The sequence below is a fragment of the Orycteropus afer genome, unplaced genomic scaffold (genome assembly GCF_000298275.1).
Source record: "Orycteropus afer afer isolate SDZICR_OR568_19922 unplaced genomic scaffold, OryAfe1.0 scaffold00131, whole genome shotgun sequence".
Lineage (NCBI taxonomy): Eukaryota > Metazoa > Chordata > Mammalia > Tubulidentata > Orycteropodidae > Orycteropus > Orycteropus afer.
Window position 1 is genome coordinate 679,647 of NW_006921718.1, and position 23,273 is coordinate 702,919.

The following is a 23,273-nucleotide window of genomic DNA, read 5'->3' on the forward strand; positions in this document are numbered from 1 at the left end:
TTTGATTACAGGCAAGTTTGAAGATGTCTTTGTATTTGAAGTAAGTTTGAAGCCATAGGACATGATTTCATGAATTACAGTGTAAGGAGGACTATAGAATTTTAGATCATCACCAGACCTTATGATAGCAGAATTTTTCAGTCTTAATTTCCACACATCAATCTTAATAAAGTGATGTTGGCAATAAAATAGTTGCTGGAAGGTGATATATTGAGCAAAATTTAAAACAAAGCTACTTTAGCAACAAGGAGAAAATTATTTAATGCTTCAAAAGTTGTGTTATTTTCTTTTGGCTATTAACATGCATAAATGTGTATTCAATAAGGCAAGGCTATAATTGAACATTTCTTTTCCAGTAAGTCAGTTGTGTGCCAAATACACAATTACTACATGTAGAAAACCCACAAACAGAGATTACAAAGAATTTATGAAGGATCACTTAATACCTGATGTTTTCTTGGAATAATGAAAATATACCATGTATTTTGTGATAATTAAATATTAAAAAAAATTATTGGTAAAAATATAAAAAGTAATTTGCTATGCTTTGGGCTTTGTTCTAATGATTTTTTTTCCCCACCCTCCCCTATCTTATTTCTACCAGTAGGTTGGGACAGTTGGAAGTCTCGTTGTACAAAATGTTGCGATTAATTCTCTCACCCACCTTTTCAATGGGATTTCATCTGTTAGCCATTGTGGCCCTCTTGTTTTCTCACATGGACCATATAAATGCTGAGAGTGAAATGGAAGGAGAAGGAAATGACACTGGTGAATGTACTGGCTCATATTATTGTAAGAAAGGGGTGATTTTACCCATTTGGGAGCCCCAAGACCCTTCCTTTGGGGACAAAATTGCTAGAGCTACAGTATATTTTGTGGCCATGGTCTACATGTTTCTTGGAGTATCCATCATTGCTGACCGGTTCATGTCCTCTATAGAAGTCATTACATCTCAAGAAAAAGAAATAACCATAAAGAAACCCAATGGAGAGACCACCAAGACGACTGTAAGGATCTGGAATGAGACAGTCTCTAATCTGACCCTGATGGCCCTGGGTTCTTCTGCTCCTGAGATTCTCCTTTCAGTCATTGAAGTGTGTGGCCATAATTTCACTGCAGGAGACCTGGGTCCTAGCACCATCGTAGGAAGTGCTGCATTCAATATGTTCATCATTATTGCCCTTTGTGTTTACGTGGTCCCTGATGGAGAGACAAGGAAGATAAAGCATTTGCGTGTGTTCTTTGTGACAGCAGCCTGGAGCATCTTTGCCTATACCTGGCTTTACATTATTTTGTCTGTTATCTCCCCTGGAGTAGTGGAAGTCTGGGAAGGCTTGCTTACTTTCTTCTTCTTTCCCATTTGTGTTGTGTTTGCTTGGGTAGCAGATAGGAGGCTTCTGTTTTACAAGTATGTCTACAAGAGGTATCGGGCTGGCAAGCAGAGGGGAATGATTATTGAACATGAAGGAGACAGACCATCTTCTAAGACTGAAATTGAAATGGATGGGAAAGTGGTCAATTCTCATGTTGACAATTTCTTAGATGGCGCTCTGGTTCTGGAGGTTGATGAGCGGGACCAAGATGATGAAGAGGCTAGGCGAGAAATGGCTAGGATTCTGAAGGAACTCAAGCAGAAGCATCCAGAGAAAGAAATAGAGCAACTAATAGAATTAGCTAACTACCAAGTCCTAAGTCAGCAACAAAAGAGCCGAGCATTTTACCGTATTCAGGCTACTCGCTTGATGACTGGAGCTGGCAACATTTTAAAGAGGCATGCTGCTGACCAAGCAAGGAAGGCTGTCAGCATGCACGAGGTCAACACAGAAGTTGCAGAAAATGATCCAGTTAGTAAGATCTTCTTTGAACAAGGAACATATCAGTGTCTGGAGAACTGTGGTACTGTGGCCCTGACCATAATCCGTAGAGGTGGTGATTTGACCAATACTGTGTTTGTTGACTTCAGAACAGAGGATGGCACAGCCAATGCTGGGTCTGATTATGAATTTACTGAAGGAACTATAGTCTTTAAGCCTGGTGAGACACAGAAGGAAATCAGAGTTGGCATCATTGATGATGACATCTTTGAGGAGGATGAAAATTTCCTTGTGCATCTCAGTAATGTCAAAGTGTCTTCTGAAGCTTCAGAAGATGGCATACTGGAAGCCAATCACGTTTCCACATTTGCTTGCCTCGGATCTCCCTCTACTGCCACTGTGACGATTTTTGATGATGATCATGCGGGCATCTTTACTTTTGAGGAACCTGTGACTCACGTGAGTGAGAGCATTGGCATCATGGAGGTGAAAGTACTGAGAACATCTGGAGCACGAGGAAATGTTATCGTTCCCTATAAAACCGTTGAAGGGACTGCCAGAGGTGGAGGAGAAGACTTTGAAGACACTTGTGGAGAGCTTGAATTCCAGAATGATGAAATTGTGTAAGTCCTCTTTTTTTAAAAATTCTTTTATCTGTGGTTGAGTGTGTTTGTGAATATGAAAGTTTGTTTGTTTAAATAAGGAATGGAATAATTAGTATACAAGACCCCTTCAAAATAAAGAGCCTTGCCTGAGTGCCACTTATCAGTATGCTGTATATATAGAATAATTAATTTAACATCAGTAGATTTGACATCAAGATTTTAAATTTACTTTGTACCTTTATGTGTTTTTAAGTACATTGTAATGTAAGAAATGTGACAAAATTAATGACATTGTTTATGATGGGTTGGAAAAATTTTATTGTATTTTGAATCACTTAATATATACACAGAAAAGGAAATTTAAGACATTAGAATAAGGCCCCTAACATCATTGCTGAAATACAAATTGGGAAAGCATAAAAAGGAAACACCTCTCAAAGAATTTCTTCGCTACCATAACTGGTTGGAAATATTTCGATTGCTTTTATTTGAAATTGTGTTTTTGTGACAATTTAAAATAATACTTCTGCTCAAACACCTATGTTAAGTTGTGATATAATGTCCAACCCTGATTTTTTAGCTTTATACCAGCTCAACATAACCATATAGCTCTTATTAATTCCAGTTTTATTTTACTTTACATGATTAAATAAATTCCTTTACCCCACTCATGTGGTAATGGGGAGGTAAATAAGCTTCTGTCAAAGTATTCTAGTCGATAGACACCAGGTCTGAGAAAAAGTGGGGGCCAATGTCATCCTCCTATTGGTACTTTAGTGACATTGTGCCCATGGTTTCTTGGAACATGGTGTGGCTAGTCTTGTCACTGAGAACTGCTGTTAGAAAGCTATGCCTCCATTGCACTCCACTTACCTAAACTAGACCAGAACATTTGACTCAGGGAGTAATGTCCAAACTAGAAGAAAGGAAGGAAGTAACTAAACGATTTATAATGTCTGTGATGTAACAAAGGACATTAAAATGCACAAAAATTATGTTGGTTGAATCATTAAAAATTTATGAGTTTCAGGAAATAAAAGCACTTAAAATAGAGCTACTTCTAAAATTTGTTAACTCTTGTGATGATGGCATGTAATGTGTCAAAGGACAAGTATGTGCTCTCCATGAAAATTTTCCTATTGAAGGTTCAGGAAAACAAATAAAAAGGTGGGGTGGGGGGTGGGCAGAGCCAACAGATTTTCCTGAAACAGTCTTCCAATGTCTTTACATCTCTTTGATGTTGTGTTATATGTTACGTTGTGTTACTGAGTACGATATAATAATTAAATCAAGCAAACTGAAATGATATCTTCTGGTGTGTATGTGTGTGTGCTAGGGGAATAGATTTTGATAAAATCTGTTTTACATTGGTTCTTATGTTAAGATTTCACTTATTGAGATGTGTTTTATTGGGACACTTATTTTATTGAAATATGATGAGTTATAGTAAATGAGCATCCCACATAATCCATGGAGATTTTTCCAAAAGGCTTGCATTGAATGTAATCCTGCCCATGTTAGGACACAAACTTTATTTCATTTCTAAGTATTCTTATTACATTTTCTAAAATCATTTTAATTATTGAATCCTCCTGCATTAGCTAGCTCTTGTAACCTATATAAAGGTGTATTGTAGGTCATTAAAGGGGTATTGCATATTATTAAATGAACTCACAAAAGTGCTCTGAAATATAAGAATTTTTTACTTAAGATATTTTCTTATGAAAATTTGATCTTTCTTTCTTTTAACAGTAATGACTCTGTACTTGTTTACTTGCGAAACAGACTTTCTTTATCTACTCTGCCGTCCAGGAGTTTTACCAAACCATAAATAAATAACCTTCTTTTGGGCACAGTGAAGAAGAAGAAAAAGAGAGGGGAGAGGAATGACAGTGATTTGATGGAATAATTTATTTTGCCAGGCTCCATCTAAAATATTCACCCTATGCAATTAAGTTGATTTTACTCTTGTTGAGGAAGGAATATTGCCAAACTCTAGCTTTAGAAATTCAGATTTCTTGTGAAAATTGTTAAGAATCATCTGGATGCTGTCTCTGTGTCCATATAGTTAGGGATATTCTAGATCAAATGCTAGTCTCTAATTCTGTAGAACTCTTACTGTATTATATTTGGTAAGTTGGTATATTTTAGAAAAGGCAAAGTATTTTATCTATAAAGGAAATGAAATTACAGCCTCACTTTTTTTCTTTACATAATTTTTATTTTAAAGGGTTTTCATCTTGACTTTATAGAGCTTTGCAATTAACAAGTTATTGTAGATGCTTAGAAAGTTTATTGGTAGAATAGATTTATTTGATTGACTAGACTTCGATCTTCAGCTAAGCACCAAGAATTTAAACACAGTGTTACTAGAAAAATGAAATATCAACAATATGGAGTTGTGCTGGGTTCTTAGCAGCTTAGAAACCATTAATATTTTTTATGGATCAGTTTTCTTTTGGTGATTGTCTCTAATGCCAGGTCCACACAGTTAGATCCAAGTAAAAGAGAGTTTGTCATTATTCTGTGAAGTTGGACTGTGTAGACTCAACCTAGCTTATCTTTATAAATTTATATCTTCTGTAATTGCTAAGTTTTTCTTAAGAAATAACTTTATTAAAACTTGTAATACTTAAATTGGGCTGTTGATACCACAGAGGTATCAATACTTTGTAAAATCTTATGTTTTTAAAAAAATACTGTGCAGAAAGCCAGAATTTAAGACTCTTTCCAGAGCACTATAAAGAGATTCCTGAAAAAGCCTGGATGTAAAGGTTATCTAATTTTAAGGAGCCATTAACCAAGGTAAAAATTGAGTCCAATCTGCAGGGATGGAGATGTAGAAGCAGTACAGCATTACTGATTCTTGGATACCGGCCTCATGAACAAGATAGATTCCTCATCTTTGATGTTATTTGTAGTGTAGAAAAAGCTATTTAAATGTATAACATAAGCATGTCCCTCCCTACCTATTCATTCATGCTTTTTACATAAATGAGTTGAATTATTTCAACTTGACCTTTTGTAAGTAAAAATGTTTGAGAAAAATATTGACAAGTGATATGTAGCACTTGTAGTCTGTAATAAAATGTATTCTCAACAAAACATTTTAAAATTACAATGCAAAAGCCCGTTAAATAGATATAATTAACAGCTAGCACATGCTTTTATATAAGCTCAATCAATGACGAACTCCAAGACTAGGGGAGCTAATCTGGACTTCAACAGGGAATTCTATGCAATATTAACAACTAATAAAAAGTAAATGAAAAAATATGCTAATTTGATTTGTGGTTTGGTAGATGGTATCCACAAAGCTGAAGTGCTACTAATGATTGTTCTTTAATGATACCAGTTTAGTGGTAATAATTACTATGCAATGTTTGTCTTCTAAGATCTAACATTAGCCTGACTGTCTTGGAAAAAAATATTAAGGTTAATTAACTTATGTTGATACAAATAAAATTTAATTACATAGTTATAGTCCAACAACAATATCATTTTTGGAAGAAGATGCAGAAGATCATGAGCATTTTAGTATTATGTATCTAAAATTCAGAGTTCAAAAAACAAAGTATGTAAATTAGAAAATTTACATAATACATTGCTTAGCAAATACGTTTACTGGAGGTTCCTAGCCACAGCGTAATTCATTAAATAGTGAGCCTGTCCCAATTAATGTTGTAACAACTATTACATTTTTAAGCACAGCTGTAACTTCATTAATTCTAAGAAAGATAATATGCAAGGCATTTCAACAAATATAGCTCTTTGACACTAAATATTTGCATCACATTTTTTAAGAAAAGTGAACTTTAAAGAAATGAGATTTTAGTATTATGTACATTTTATGGGAATATTATTGTTGAGTTCTAAAGAAGATACATATTTTGTTTTTATTTTTCATATTACCAGTATTATTGTCTAGCTTTATAGAATTCTACCCTCAATGAGGTGGATTGACACAGTGCCTGCAATGACGGGCTCCAGCAGAGCAAGGACTGTGAGGATGGTGCAGGACTGGGCAGTATTTCCTTCTGTTTTACTTGATGGCCCCTAACAACAACAACAACAACAACATAGAATTCTAAGAAAAAGCTACTAATATAAGATAACATTTCAATTCTGAGGGTAGAATAAAACATATAATACAGGAAGGCAGCCAGCTATAAAAAAGAAACAAACAAACAAAAGAACTTGAAATGATCAGAGAACAATTGTGTGTGGGGAGAATCAAATGATAAAATAAAGTTAGACAAATACCCTATTAACATATACTACCTTGAGTATACTAGTATAGTCTAGATTTACCTTATAGACAGAGAATTTTATTTGCTATATTTAGACTACTAGGGTTTCCCTGACTTAACAACAATTGATTCCATCTTAAGTCAGTTCTGATGTAAGTTAAATACCTCATTTATTTTTGTTTGTTTTCATTATTATTGGCTTTTATTATCAGTAGCTTTATAAATATGATCTGTGTTTATCTTTGGGGACTGGAAACATTTCAAATAAACTTACAAATACGATATCAGCAAATTACATTCTGTAACATTGCATGTAGTACATATTAAGTGTGGTTCATCATACCTACGCTATGTCTTAAGTAAGTTGGGGACTACCTATATTAGAAGCACAGTTTTACATTGACGTAACATTTTCCTAGATAATATTCTAATGTAAGAAATTTGAATGAATTATTTTAGGAGTTTAATGGTTTTCTGCTTTTATGGATTATTTATTTACTCCAGAATATCTCAACCAAAACACATGTAGTATCATCTACAACCTAAACTATAGTTACAAGAAAGGATTTTATAAGTGCGTGTGTTTTCATGAATGCATAACTATTACAAAAATAAGAAGGTAAAAGCCAAGAACATTTACAAGTTCTCATTCAGTCCTCTCATGAGTTATGTGCAGAAAGGTTGTTACCATATAAACCAGATGGCCATGTATGCTGTTGTAGTCTCATTTTTCCCACTGCTAATTAGAGTTTAGGGTTATAAAATAGTTATGTAAAGAAATTTTATCTTAGCAAACGAGGAGATTTCACAGTTTAGACATACTAGAGTGTTTAAATTATGATCTCCTCCCTTAGTCATCATTCAAGCCCATTTGTGTAGAAGCTGGTTGCTTCACAAGTTCAGGGCAAGAGGAGAATCTCCATCTCAATCAATGTTTAATAGGCTACTTGTTTGTGCTCAGCACTATATACTAATCATTATGAAGGAAATAGAGCAAATATACTCCTTATACTGTAAAATGGGAGATAAGAAGTTAGCACATGATGACTACACACATTATGAGCACATTAGTGTAGGCTGTAGGGGAAACCTTAATTTTGGACAAAATATTTGGGTTTGCTTTTGGAGGACAGAGGTAAAATTGAAAGACAAAGGGTATATGTGCATTAAGATAAGTCATATCATGTTAAGCCTGAGAGTATAAGTAATTATAATAAACAAGATGGTTCAAAAAGTAATAAAAGACTCAATGAATGTTCATTTTCATTTCTGCAATTTTAAACCATTATGAGAGTGTTTAAGTCAGCCTGAGTAAGATCCTTAAGGGGTCATTGTGTTGCAATACCTTTTGGTGGAATGTATAGAAGGAAAATTTAAAAGACCACTGCTGTTGGACAAACTACTATATTCCACAGACTTTCTTAAATGCTTTTTATGTATTTAATATTGTATTAAATATACAGTACAGATGAGAAAACTGAAACTCAGATAATTAAAGTAATTTCTCTGAAGTACTAATAATTAAGTGATAGATCCAGAATATGAAGTCGTGTTTATTTGACTTAAAACCTGTATAGTCTTACACCTGTATATCACATTGCCTCTTGTAATTTCTAAGGAATTTACAAGATTTCTAGTAAAATGTTGTCAGGACTTTACTTTTCATTTTGTAAATTAGTCCTTGGTTTTTAAGAATGGCTTTGACTTACTTTGATACTGTAACCACTTGAGCAATTCTTAACTAATTTTGCCTCCAACTCTCACGCCATATTATCAGTTACCAGTGTACTGCTGCCATCTTAAACAGATTTTCCATCAAATTGTGAAGTGGGAGAAATATGTTTTTTGGCTTCTTTTCCTGAAGACACCAGTAATTCAGGGAAGGAGATTCAACTATGCTTAATTGTTTTGAATGGAGCATCATTGAGGGTACAGCACATATAATCAGGGTATATGTTGTTATGCAGCTCTGTCCTTAATAACTGAAGTGTAGAAAATTCCATGTGGTCTGTAGTACCATGGGTATTGTAGAGCTTTTGCTATAAAAATATCTTCATTGTGCCCTGTCATGATGCCTGAGATCCTGTCACTACAGTATAGATTCATTCTTTGGGTCTGGGAAAGCTTCTAGATCGCTAATACAAAGGTGAAACAACTCTTAAGTATTGACATTGAGTAGGAGTGGCTCAGGGCCAGGTGGCAGGAAAGGGTGACAAGACAGCTGAAGCAAAGTGAGTCAGTGGGCACTAGAGGTAATCTCTGTGGCTTTGGCTGAGGCAGCTGAGGGGATGCCCAATGGGAGGTGCTGATTGAGCAGGTAGGGAGAGAGCTGTGGCAGCTAGTAGACTTTGGCTGCTGGCTTTCCACATTGCCCTGCAGTTTCTACCATGATGCTGGGGAAGTCTAGGGGGTCCTAGGAGGGAAAGCAAATCAACAATATGGGCAAAATTATAGGAAATCTCCTCCTTTGTTTCCTCTTCTGGCTTTAACATACTGCCTATGTAATACCCATCTATTTGCCAAAGGTTATGCCAGCCAGAGCTCATTCTTTTCACAGGCCTATACAGCTGTTTCACTATAGAGCCAAGCTAAATAAACAATGCCTTTTCATTTCCTGCCTTTCTCCTGGGACTTGGTACTCTAGATGACATTTTCTTTCCTTTTTACAATGTCTCAAAGGGTCAGATAGGGGAATGAGCATTTTGTTCTTTGGTTACAGTTGAAGATATTGAGGCAAGGAGGAAAACAGAACCACAAGTAGAACTTAGATCCCTTCTCTTCTAGACTGGTTCACATGATAACAGGATAATCAGGGAGTGCCCAATAACACAGATATTTTTGACGTAGCCTGGTATAATTAGTTTTAAGATATATGTATATATATAAAGAAAGCAAAATGAAGAAAAAATGTCCTGATGGATGTGAGTTACACACAGGACCCCAAATGTTACATTCCTATTTTACTTAATGGCAGGATTAGTAGTAAGTGATATGGGGTCCTGACTACCCTGGAATCTCTTGTGATAACTTGAAACCCAGGTTACCTATTTTTCAATGTTAACTCTCTGAGATAATGAGAGACTTAGGAAGAACCCTCAACTTAAATTCCACACCCAAATTTAAGCTCCATCTCTCTCATTTGCTAGATTCTTTCAGCAAGTTGCTTAAGTTTTGAGTCAATTTCCCCTCTTGTGTATTAAGGATGATGGTAGTGGTTGGTACTGGTGATTAAAATGGTAGCGATGATAGTAGTGGTAATAGTGGTGATGGTGATAGTGGTGGTGATGATGATGGTGATAGTGTTATTGTTGGAAATAGTGATGATAGTTACTTATGATGGTTGTATTTGAAGCAGCTATGTTGAAAGTGGTGGTAGTGGTTGTGGTGGTGATGATGGTGGTGATGATGGCAGTGACAGTATTGGAAGTGATGGTATGATGGTGGTGGTGTTGGAGGTGGAGGTCGTTGTGATGATGGTATGAAGATTTATTGAGAGCCAGGCTTATGCAGTTTTCCTTACAATATTAATTGATTAAATCTTTAAAAGAAGCAAATGAAGTAGGTACCATTATACTCCTTTTACAGATGAATAAACTGAGCTTTAGAGATTAACTAACCTTCTCTAGGTCATACAGCTAATAAGGGATGAATCTAGAATTTACACTGTCTTATCAGAGACTGTGTCTCCTGTTGGTGACTTTCTTACACAGGAAGAACATGTGTGAGGCTTGTGGCACTGTGTCTCAGACTGTGACACATGCCATAAATACCAGAAGATGAGAAGCTAGAGCAGTCATTTATCTTTTCTCGAGTTCTTGAACATGTGTGAACCACATTGCACCCCACTCCCCATTAACCTAGAGTAGCCATAATTAATTGTGTTGGGGAAGCAAGAAAATGATAAATGCTATAATCCCTCCATGTACCTGACTTGTCTGATTTTTGTCTTTTCTTTTCTGTGCATGTTTATTTCCCCTTATTCATAAATAAAGGAACCCTGGTGGTGCAGTTTTAGGCACTTGGCTGCTAAACAAAAGGTAGGCACCAGACACTCCATGAGAAAAAGAAGTGGCAGTATGCTTTCGTAAAGATTTATAGCCTTGGAAATCCTACGTGGTAGTGCTACTCTGCCCTATAAGGTTGCTGTGAGTCGGAATCAGAGGTAATGGGTTTGGTTTTGGAGGTTGGTAAATAAAAAGAATTTTTTTAGTTGTTAGCTTTATGTCATTATTAACTTCTTTATGTAGATGAACTATGGTTGTAACTCTTCTCTACTCAAAATCCTGCTTTCTTGGATACTATGAGTTAAAAACAGACTGAATGGCACCTAACAACATTTTTTTAAAGACAGTGTAAATCAGTGACAACAGAGAAGCAGCAAGCAAATGTTTGCTATGTTGTGTCAGCGCTACCAAAATTTTCAAAGTAAACGCCTCTGACCCTAGATGTGATTGACAATAATAATGCTTGTTTAGAAGATTTTTCCTAGAATAAGTGGCTCACATGACAATTCATCTGATACAGACCTACAGTTCAAAACTCTACAGCAAATGAATTTTTGTGTTGTTGTTGTTGTTGTAAAGTGCCATCAAATCAGTTCTAACTCCTATGTACAACTGAACAAAAGACTGTCTAGTCCTGCACCATCCTCACGATCACTGCTACACTTCAACTCATCATTGCATCCACTGTGTTAATCCATCTTGTTGAGAGCCTTGCCGTTTTTCACTGACCTACTTTAAAAGGTATGATATCCTTCTCCAGGGACCAGTCCCAAAGTTTGTTGTTGTTGTTATATGCTGTCTAGTCAGATCTGACTCATAGCGACCCCTCCGTGTGTTTCCGAGGCAGTATCACTATGGAAAGAGACTGCCCAACCTTCCTTCCAAAGAGTGGCTGGTGGGTTTGAACCGCCAGCCTTCTGGTTAGCAGTCAAGTGCCTTAGACACTACACTACCAGAGCTCCTAAAGTACATGAGATGAATTCTGGTCATTCTCACTTCTGAGGAGCATTTCCGGGTGTACTTCTTCCAAAACAGATTTGTTAGTTCTTCTGGCCAATTTATGATATTTTCAGTATTCTTTACCAACACCACAACTCAAATGCATCAGTTCTTCTGTGGTCTTCCTTCTTCAGTGTGCAGCTTTCTCATGCAAATGAAGCTATTGAAAATACCATAGCTTGAGTCAAGCACACCTTAGCAGCAGATTTGCCCAGTGATTTCTTGACTGCTGCTTCCATGGGTGTTGATTGTAGATTCAAGTGAAATGAAATCCTTGACAACTTCAGCCTTTATTCCATTTATTGTGATGTTGCTTATTGGTCACTGTGAAGAGTTTTGTTTCATTTAGGTTGAGGTCTAATCCATACTAAATGATGTAGCTTTTGATCTTCATCAATAAAGTGCTTTGGGTCATCTTCACTTTCAGTTGTGTCATCTGCATGTCACAGGTTGTTAATAAATCTTCCTCTAGTCTTGATGCCATGTTCATCTTCATGTAGTCCAGATTCTCAGATTATTTGCTCTGCATACAGATTGAATGAGTATAGTGAAAGGATACAGCCCTGATGCATAACTTTCCTGAATTTAAACCACACAGTATCCTCTTCTTCAGTTCAAATGATTGCCTTTTGTCCTATGTACAGTTTCCTCGTGAGCACAATTAAGTGTTCTGGAATTCCCATTCTTCACAATCTTATTCATAATCTCTTATTCTCCATGCAGAAGTTTAGGTATATATTTTTTAAATGGTCCAAATCCCAGTCTCTCAGGTTTCTGAATTAAATTCCCTCTAGAGGATGATAACAACAAAAAATTTCTACCTAAAATTAGATGGCTGTTCAATGGTAACCTGCATAAACTTTGCAAAATTAGTGTTCAAATGTGTCTCTAATTAGTTTTGGTGCAAAGCAGTTATTTATTTTTTTTTAACTTTAATTAGCATGTTTGAAGTAAACCCATTGGCAATATATTTATAAATCTAAGTACACATTATATTGCTTATAAATATAATAAATTATAACCTCTGGAGAGAAGTTTGCAACTGTTCCCCTTTAACAGAGAAGTTTTCTCTTACACACAAACACATATAACAAAGGTGTGAAAATAAAATTAAGTCCCATTTGCACGCAGTTTAGTTCTTAGGGCTCAATAAAAGAAAACCAGTTCCAAAACTATTGTGGAAAACATACTTTCGCACAATAGATGTTACCAACTTAACCTGGCACAGTTGGTGTAACGCCTAAGACATTTGACTGCTAATCAAACCCACCAGCCACTCCTCGGAAGAAAGACTGGGCAATCTACTTCTGTAGAGATACTGCCTTGGAAACCCAAGGAAGGGTTGCTATGAGTCAAATACACTTGACAGCAGTAAGTTTGATTTTGGTTTTTATGCGCACTTTAGTGTTTAGGTGTTTAGGTTATATGTACAGCTGAAAGAGTGAGAACTACAGAAAAAGGAGGCAGAGGGAGAAGGAGAGGGGAGAAGAGAGGACAAATAAGGAAGCAGGAAAGGAAATAGCAAGGGACACAAAAGAGAGGGTGTGGGGAGGGAGCAGAAAAGAGAGGCAGAGAAGTGGGAGGAGAAGGGGACTGATTATCAAAGAGAGAGTGAGGGGGCACAGATGGACAGGCAGAAAGGGAGTGAAAAAGAGAGAGGGAGAGAGGAAATAAGAAGGGAGAAAGGCAAAGAGGGCAAGGCAGAAATAAAGAAAATTGTAGAGATATCACTTGTCCTCATTTATCAACATGGTTAGGTTCCAAAGACCACGTCGTTATGTGAAAATTGGTGTTACGCAAAAGTTGAGGATGACTACAACAGGTCACAAAGTAGAGGATGATGACTACATCATTACATAACTGCCAAATTACATCATTACATAACAGTCAAATTGCATCATTACATAACAGTCAAATTGTATCATTACATAACTGCCCAACCACTGAGAGTCGTGACCCAGCCAAGTTCACACATGATCTTAACCATTAAAGCCACCACAGCATTTGCTACTTGCCAGACATATGTTGTTAATGCACAAAATATCAGATAGTGGTTGTTTCACTATTGTAAATACAAAATATAAGTGAGGAGAGGATGTACAGAGAAAAAGAGAAGGGGTCAGTGAGGCAGAGAAGAGGGGTGGCAGTGAGAGAGGAGGCAGGTGAAGATGTGGGGACAAAGGCAGCAGGGCGAGTGGCAGAGAGAGTGGCAGAGGGGTCAGAAAAGAGGGTTAGGCACAGAGAGGGAGGAGGAGGGATGCTAAGAGAGAGGGAGGGACACAGCCAGGGGGGCAGAGATAGCAACAAAGAATATGCAACCCTGATTAGATTTCAGCTATTACTAAAATGAAGTGAAGCCTGGAATTAGTCCAGATTCTTGCTCAAGCAAACAAAAGGCAGTATTAGAGTAAGGGAATAAAAATGAGAGTCACTCAAGCTGCTCTTTTATTAAAAATAGACAGCAACTTTGTCCTTGAAATCAAATGCATGTGCCTGCATAGGTGTGAGGAGCCGAAGGTGGCTGGTGCAATCCAGTGGGGCAGATACCCAGTTCAGTGATTCTTGCATGCGGCATAAGGTTTATGAGCACGTAGCTTTGGTAGCGTAGTGCCTAAGGCACTTCACTGCTAACCAGAAGGCTGACAGTTGAAACCCATCAGCCACTCTTCAGAAGAAAGGTCGGGCAATCTACTTCCATAATGACACTGCCTTGGAAACCCAGGGAGGGGTCGCTGTGAGTTGGATTCAACCCCATGGAACATAACAACAACAACAGCCTGTATTGGGCCCTTGCAAGATGCTGGGACAACAGAGATGATGAAAGCATAGCCCCTGCCCTAGAAAACGTTTCCCTGTGTTTGAGGACATGTTGTGCGAGTGTTCAGTTGTAAAACAGTGTAGACATTCCATGATGGAAATTTGCAGGAGACATTTTGTCTACTTTTTACAAAGGTCCCTGAATAACTCTTTGCATTTGAGTACTTAGAGGCTGCTTTTCTGGACTAATTGTAATCTGAGGTACTTTCAATCACAAAAGGAGCTCTGGTAGTGTAGTGGTTAAGGCATTTGGCTGCTAACCAAAAGGTTAGTGGTTCAAACCCACTAGCCACTCCACAGAAGAAAGATGAGGCAGTCTAATTCCATGAAGATTTATAGCCTTGGAAACCCAATGGGGGTCGCTATGAGTTGGAATTGAGTTTATAGCAGTGAGTTTGGTTTTGTTTTCGGTTTTCAATCACAAGCCACTTTTAGTCGCTCTATGTTTTCCTATGCCTTCTGTGGCATCATTATTCTCTCCTGATGCTTTCTGATGGAGCCATAGCCGTTGGTGTTTAGGCTGAGAATGAATTACGGTGAGTGGTCAGTGTCACTCTGGCCACCTCTGGCAGCAGCAACCACTCCGTGTGCTTGCTCTTCCTTAGAGGAGAACCACAGGGCTCCCTCTCCCTCCTGTCCCACCTCACGTGGCTCCTGTCACAATTTGGCTGTCCTTTGTAATGGAGAACAGAAGAGTAGAGATTGGGAACAATTCAAACCTGACTCATTTTTTTGTACCAGTAATGAACTAAAAGGGATGTAAAGTAAGGAAAGGTGGCACTGTTGGTGTCTAGCCCGAGCCGTTGCCTGTCTTCCTTCTACTTTATTTCCTAATCCTGTACATTACAGGAGGAATTATGTCACTCACTTCTGAGTCATTTGTCTAAATGGTAAGATTTTACTGAGCATAAACAAGCAGGGCTATTACAGATACTGGAACTTCCTAGCTAAGAATTCAATAACCTGGGGGCTCAGTACCTTTGGGTCTCAGGCTCTGAAGGCCCAGAATCTCAGAAAATCCAGACATGAAGTCAAAAGAGGCCAGACAGATTTCTAAGGAAATACAGAAGGTCAGAGGTGGAGGATTTTCTGTTCTCTTGTTAACATGGATAACAACAGAAACCCTACATGGGCAAGTTCATAAATGCTGTAAATTAATGTACTGTGTTGTAGAAAGTGATTTCTTAGAACTACTCATGACCTAATCGAATGGAAGAATATATATTAAGTTCACATTTTCCTGGCAACATCTAGGGCTGAATTATCTTGCAGAAGTGTCTTGTTTGGATCTGTGAAGTTTATTCTGTTTGGAGTCCCTGGATGGTGCAAATGGTTAATTCTCTCAGCTGCTGTCCAAAAGTTGGAGGGTTCAAGTCCACCCAGAGACATATTGGAAGAAAGACCTGCCTATCTCCTAAAATATCAGCCCTTGCTGACCCTATAGAGAAGTTCTCCTCTAAAACATGGGATTGCCATGAGTTGAAATTGACTTGAAGGCAACTGGATTTTTTGATGACTATTCTAAGTTTGACTTATTTCTGGGAAGGAAAATAATTCCTAATTTTCCATGATTTCCATAGTATTGTAAACCTCTTAAGTTAATCTGTTCTTGATGATTTGGTCATTAATTCAAGTTATGAATTCTTATATATGAAGCACTTGGATCACTTTGAGGTCGATCTGAATCTTTGGGCCTACAGTCACATTTTTTGCTGTACTAAGTTTTGTGAGTCCTTGTGTTTGCCTTTTGAATATTTTTTTGTTCTTTTGCAGTTATGTTATCAATGTGCCTAATTCTGTCTAAGATCATTATAAATTTACTGCTTCCCAAACATACACAACAGATAAGAGTGAATGATAGGTTTTCAGTGTGGACATATATAACAAATCTTAGGAAGTCAAGTGTTTAGGACTTTCCTATTGCACAGGCTTTGTGACAGTTGTGGTAGCTACTCTGAGGTACCTTCTGCAGTTACATAATGATTAAGAAGACAGGCTTTGTGCCAAACTACCCTGGCTTTAATACCTTGCTCTGTCTCTTACAAACAGTGTAAGTTCAGATGTATTATTTAACTTCCTGTGTTTCAGTTTCATCATCCATAGAATGAATGATAATAGCTATGTTATAGGATTAAATCCATTTGGATCTGCACTTGCCTTATAGTAAGTACTCAGCAAATGTTGTGTTATTGTTGTTGCTTTTAGTTACTTTCCAGATGGTTGTGTTTATAGAAGTCTAATAACTAGACAAAGAGGTAATATTATAAAATCATGACTTGTTGTTGTTGTTAGGTGCTGTCGAGTCGGACCTGACTCATAGCTACCCCTCCTTAGGTTTCTGAGGCAGTGTCACTACGGAAGTAGATCGCCCAACCTTCCTTCCAAGGAGTGGCTGGTGGGTTTGATCCACCAGCCTTCTGGTTAGCAGTCACGTGCCTTAGGCACTATGCTACCAGAAATCATGACATACTCACGTTAAAAAAAAAGGAGGTCAAGAAGGAGGAAAGGAAGGAGAAGAAGGAGGAGACAGGCTTCCTAGGAATTAGACACAAGGTGCTTCTCCTTCTCTCTTAAAAAAACAAAAACAAAAAAACAGAAACAAAGAGAAAAACACTGTTGAGATTTTATGAAATTCTGTGTGTGTGTGTGTGTGTGTGTATGTGTACTTTCACGCTTGTGTTCATGGCTATTGTTGTTATCTGCCAGGGAGTTGGCCCTAATTGATGGCAACCCCATATGTTACAGAGAAGAACTGCTCCATACGGTTTTCTTGGCTATAATCTTTACAGAAACAGATCACCAGGCTTTTTCTTCCCCAGAGACAGTAGACAGTAGGTGGTTTTGAATTGCCATTAGGTTAGCAGCCAATTGCAAACCATTTGAGCCGCTCATAACATATAGTTGTCCTCTCTGAACCCAGTGATAATGATGGCTACAGAAAGAGATCAAAATTACAGCTAGATGGTGCCCAGTGTATGTTTCATCAGTGCAGTCATCATTTTGTTGGGGAAAGGGAGAGGAACAAGGTGTAACATGAAGACCAGGGAGCTAGCTAATAGGGAACACTGGAGGGGGTCAGAGATAAGCCTTTTTCTTCCCATAACACTTTGCAATTTATAAGCTTCCTATATTGCTATTTCATCTTTCAACTAACCTGTGAAGTACTGTTTTTGTTCTTGTTAGCTACCATTGGGTTGATCCCCAGCTCATGGTGATCCCACGCACAAGGAATGGACTGTTGTGATCCATGAGATTTTAGTTGGCTGAGTTTTTGGAATTAGGTAGCCAGTCCTTTCTTCCTAGTCTGTCTAAGTCTGGAAGCTCCACTGGAGACTGGTCAGCATAATAGCAACATGCAAGTCTCCACTGACAGATGGGTGAAGGTTGGGCATGAGATGCATTGTCTGGGAATCAACCCCCAGTATCTTGCATGGAAGGGGAGAATTCTTCCACTGAAACATCCACTCTGAACAGAGTATGTTTATCTCCCTCATTCTGAAAGACTGGCATAGTGATGAATATTTAGTACGACCTTAAACAGTTTTTGAATAGATAATAGAAAGAAGGAAGGAATAAAGCCTTTCACACATAAAAAAAAAAAAAAAATTAAGTTCAAAGAAAGAGTAAACAACTTGTTATAAGTGGAAGAACCAAAACTGGAAACGAAGTACATTGACATTTAGCCTAGTGATCCTGAAACTACACTAAGTACTGTCATTGTTGATTCTAGGACTTAAACTATGTGCCTTTCATATGCTATCAGACAGACTCAGGATAAGTTGCCTGTTGGGCACCCCACACTCAGCTCTCACACACCTATCCTGGTAGATCTTCTCTTATTATCCATTTAAAGTTTATTTATTTTACACATTTCTAGTTGCATTAGTTTGAAATTAAAAGAGGGTTGTAATTTGATTTCTGGTGCTTTGCATCTTCTTGCCTTTAAAGAATAGCTATGAAAATGATATTAATATGCCTGAGCAGTTATTTATAAGACAAATAATATCATTCAGAGTTAGCTCTTGGGGCAGGAAATTACAATAATAGTAACTATTATTATTAGTATTATAATCTACATTAAAGTAATGGAATGCCCACTTCCCTTGGGATACCACAAAACAAAACCCATTGTCAATCTTTAAGGAAATCGATTGCCACATCTTTCTCCCACGGAGCGGCTGGTGGGTTCCAACTGCTGAACTTTTGGTTAGCATCTGAGTGCTCAGCCATTGCACCACCAGAGCACTGCGCTAATCATGGGTGATAAATTAATTGTGTGACAATGCAGGATCATATTCCGTATTCTTATTCTTACCCTAAAAGACACAGGTCTGTGAGCATAAATGATTCTCTTACCTTCTACATTAATGTTGCCTTAAACAAAGCCAGTGATATTATGAGCAATTTATCTATGAATTCTTTCCATGCCTGACATTCTACTTTTGTCCTTACTATCTAAACTTACCTTTATTCTGTACCAACTCCAATTCTGACTGTGTCCATCCATGTATTAATCAATCAATTCACAAACATACATTATTTTCGTAATTATGGCTTGTTTTATGCTTAATCTGGAGACATGAAGAAATTGAACAGTCTCTTTTTTACAAGCTTAGAATTTAGTGGGAAAAAAGAACATTAATGGCAGCACATATATAATCGCTATCTAAAGGTGTGTGCAAAGTGTCATGAAATTTAGCAACTGGTCTACAACAGCACAAGTTTAATTTGTTTTATTACTATTATTTAATGACCTCAGGATAAGTGTGTTACAAAAACTAAATTATCTTGGCAATTGTGAGAAATAGGAGGAAATGTCTTAACTATTCAAAAATGACAATCAATTTATTTCATAATTATGACTATTCTGGATATTCAGCATGTTAACTGATTCCTTGCTGGAAAATAAACTCTAAATACTCAAGTTACACTTTGAAATCTTCTGTTCTGCTCTTTTATCTTGTCATTTCTTCCATTTACTTTAGCTACTCTCAGTTCAAGAGAAATTTTCAGAGTCTCTTCTGACATCCATTTTAGCCTTTTCTTCCTTCCCTGTCTTTTTGTTGGCCCTTTGCTTTCTTCTTGAATGTTGTTCTTGGTGCTGTCCCACAATTCGTCTGGTTTTCTTTCGCTTGGTCATTTGTGTTCAATGCGTCAAATCTGTTCTTCAGATGGTCCCTAAATTCAGGAGGGATATAATCAAGGTCATATTTTGGCTCTCGTGGACTTGTTTTAATTGTCCTCAGCTTCAACTTGAACTTGCGTATGAGCCATTGATGGTCTGTTCCACATCAGCTCCTGGCCTTGTTTTGGCTGAAGACATTGAACTTCTCCATCGCCTCTTTCCAGAGATGTAGTTGATTTGATTCCTGTGTACTCCATCTGCAAAGTCCACATGTGTAGCTGCTGTTTATGTTGCTGAAGAAAGGTATTTGCAATGAATAATTTGTTGGTCTTGCAAAATTCTATAATGCGATCTCCAGCATTATTTCTATAACCAAGGCTGTATTTTCCAACTACTGGTGATTCTTCTGTTTCCAACTTTTGCATTCCAATTATCAGTGAAAATCAACAGATCTTGATTGCATGTTTGGTCAATTTCAGACTGCATAAGTTGGTAAAAATCTTCAATTTCCTCATCTTTGACTTTGATAGTGTGTAAATTTGAATAATAGTAGTATTAACTGGTCTTGCTTATAAACCAAAAAATCTGAACGCACTGACATCGAGTCACATCCAACTCATAGTGACCGCTCCTTGGGTTTCCGATGCAATATCATTATGGAAGTAGATTGCCCAACCTTCCTTCTGAGGAGTGGCTGGTGGAGTTGTACCACCAGCCTTCTGATTATCGGTCATATGCCTTAGGCACTTGAAACATTCTTTGTAACGGTGAATGCCATGCCATTCCTCTTCAACTTGTCATTCCCAGCATAGTAGGTCATACACTTGCCTGATTCAAAATAGCCAATACCAGTCCATTTCACCTCACTAATGCGTAGGATATTGATCATTATGCATTCAATTTCATTTTTGACAGCTTCCAATTTTGCTAGATTCATACTTTGTATATTCCATGTTCTGATTGGATGTTTGCAGCTGTTTCGTCTTACTTTCAGTTATGCTACATCAGCAAATGGATGTACCGAAAGCTTTACTCCATCCACGTCATTAAGGTCAGCTGTACTCTGCGGAGGCAGTTCTTCACCAGCCATGTTTTGAGTGCCTTCTGATCTGAGGGGTTCATCTTCTGGCACTATATTGGACAGTGTTTCAGGGCTATTTATAAAGTTTTTCAGTAATATAGCAGACAGTGTTTTGTTGCTATATATAAGGTTTTCACTGGCCAGCTCTTTGAGAACTGGATGACACCTTCCTTCTTTTGAGTCTGTCTTAGTCTGGAAGCTCCACTGTAACCTGTCTACCATGAGAAACTCTGCTAGTATTTGAAATATGGGTGGCATAGCCTCCAGCCTCATAGCAACATGCAAGCCACCACAATAATGACAAACTGACAGACTGTATAAAACAGACAGTCTATATAATACAACCTGTTATACTGTATTAAAATTTCATTGTGTATACAGTGGTTCATAATAACAAATAGGTGTTACTTTGCGACACACATCGAAACATTATTATTATCACTATTTTATTATGTTTAAGATATTTTAGTGTATCTGGAAGCATACATAGTAAGACAAACACACTAAGACATACTATATGCTACGTATTAAGACAAACATTTGACTAACTGATGTTAGATACAAGCCATATCCGATTGTTCCAACTTACATACAATATCAATTTAAAGACAGATTTAGGAATGGAACTTCCTTAATATGTGGACTGCCTTTGTGATGTTAGTGAGGTCCTAGCAGAGTAAGGTGAGTCCTAAAGTTAATAACCTTTGAGTTATAAAAGGAGAAGAAACAGGTAATTCTTCGATAGGGAGAAATACATAAGACATTATTTACTGAAGGAGCTATGGTGACATAGTGCCTAAGACATTTGACTGCTAACCAGAAGGTTGGTGGTTCAAAGCCGCCAGCTGCTCTGTGGAAGGAAGACTGGGCAATCTACTTACGTAAAGATTTTTAACCTCAGAAGCCCAAAAGGGGTCACTATGAGTCAGAATCAACTCAAAGGTAATGAGTTTGGTTTATTTAATTATTTATTTATTGAGCTAAATAGTTTAGTTTAAAGATGACTTCATAAGATAGTTTTGGAGACTGAAATGACAACAGTAACTCTAAAGCACAAATGAGGAGTTTAAGGGGCACAGAGTATAAATTAACAATAGTGAAACAATAGGGGCAGATAATGAGAATAGTGGCACTGTGAAGTGTATAATCATTGTCAGTGAACTATATATGTAAAAATTGCTGAATGGGTGTATCTTTTGTTGTGTATATTTTCATCAAAAATAAAATAATATGTAATTACTGAAAGGTGGGCGGGGGGGAGAGAGAGAGAGAGAGTAGACACAGAGACACACAGAAGGAAGGCAGATGCCAAAGATCACCAAGGAAGGCCAAGGACCTCTAACAGAAACCAGAAACTAGGAGACAGGCTCACAGAAGGAATCCACATGACTAATCCAGAGTTTTAACTTTCAGACCTGTGAGAAAACAAATTTCTGTCCTTTAAAGCCACACACCTGTGGTATTTCTGTTATGGGAACAATAGGTAACTAAGATAGCACTTACTACTGACAAACCAAAGCTGTAATGTGATGTTTTGTGTGTGTTTGACAAAGGGAATGATTTAAATTAAAAAAAATAATATTTTGAGGGTTCAAATTTATTTCTGGCCAGTGGTTTGCTTTGGTAAATTCTGAAGCAGTAAGTTCTTGACAGAGAGCCTAAGAATCCATTATCTTTTGGCTATGAGGCAGAGTGAAGCCCTGATTTCCATATGGACTCCAAGTGTATTTCTAAAGCTTGAATCTACAAATTTGTTTTCCCAACAGGAAAATAAATAAATAAATAAGAACTCACACTTGTGATAAAATATTATTGGGTACTCATAGGTAGTATTTTAGTCAACTAATAAACTTTTTCAGTTGAGGACCAAAGATCCTTCCAATGTGACTATTTCAGAGAGATTTGTTCTATCTGAAGAAAGCAACATACATTCTTGGCTTATTGTCTCAGAAATATAAATGACAGTAAGAAAAGTAAAATTTTACAGGCCTTTCATGAATTGGTATTGCAATAATATCAAGTTCCACTTTTAGTTGATATCATGTCAATTCCAATTCATGGTAATCCCATGAATGTCAGACTTGGACTGTGATTTTCAGTGGCTGATATTTTCAGAGTTGGATGCCAGGCTTTTCTTCCAAGATACCTCTAAGTGGACTCAAACTTCTGACCTTTTGATTTGTAAGCTGAGCATGTCAACCATTTGTATTATCCAGGGACCAAGAATAATGTTTGAATATCATCCTTTAGTCTGATGTAAAGCATGTTATATAATTTTTATTCCTGTGCAGTTGCAGTTAAGTTACCAAGGAAAATTCATTTTTTAAAGGACTCTTAAGGCAAAAAAATGATTTCCTATATTAATATCTTTTTAGCTCAAAACTGCTTATAAGTAACAGTAAAATTCACTTCAGTGTTGTAGCTTTCAGTATAGCAGAATTGGTCAAGACCAAGTAATTTATATTATACTAAACTTTGATCAAGCTCATGAATTTTAAATACCTAAGTAGGCCTCTCCAACATCTAGGACTTTGGTGCTACTTTTCAGTTTTGTGAGTGTGAAGACAAAACACTAAAA

At 37.2% G+C, this 23,273-nt stretch overlaps 1 protein-coding gene across 1 annotated transcript in view; it reads left to right on the forward strand.

The window, feature by feature from the left end:
* The first annotated feature begins 635 nt into the window (after positions 1–635).
* Positions 636–23,273, forward strand: part of SLC8A1 (solute carrier family 8 member A1) — a 467,813-nt gene continuing 445,175 nt past the window's right edge. Inside the window, exon 1 of the mRNA XM_007945027.2 lies at positions 636–2,437. Coding sequence (XP_007943218.1) covers positions 639–2,437 — 1,799 coding nt within the window. The 5' untranslated portion in view covers positions 636–638. The remainder of the gene's footprint in view (positions 2,438–23,273) is intronic.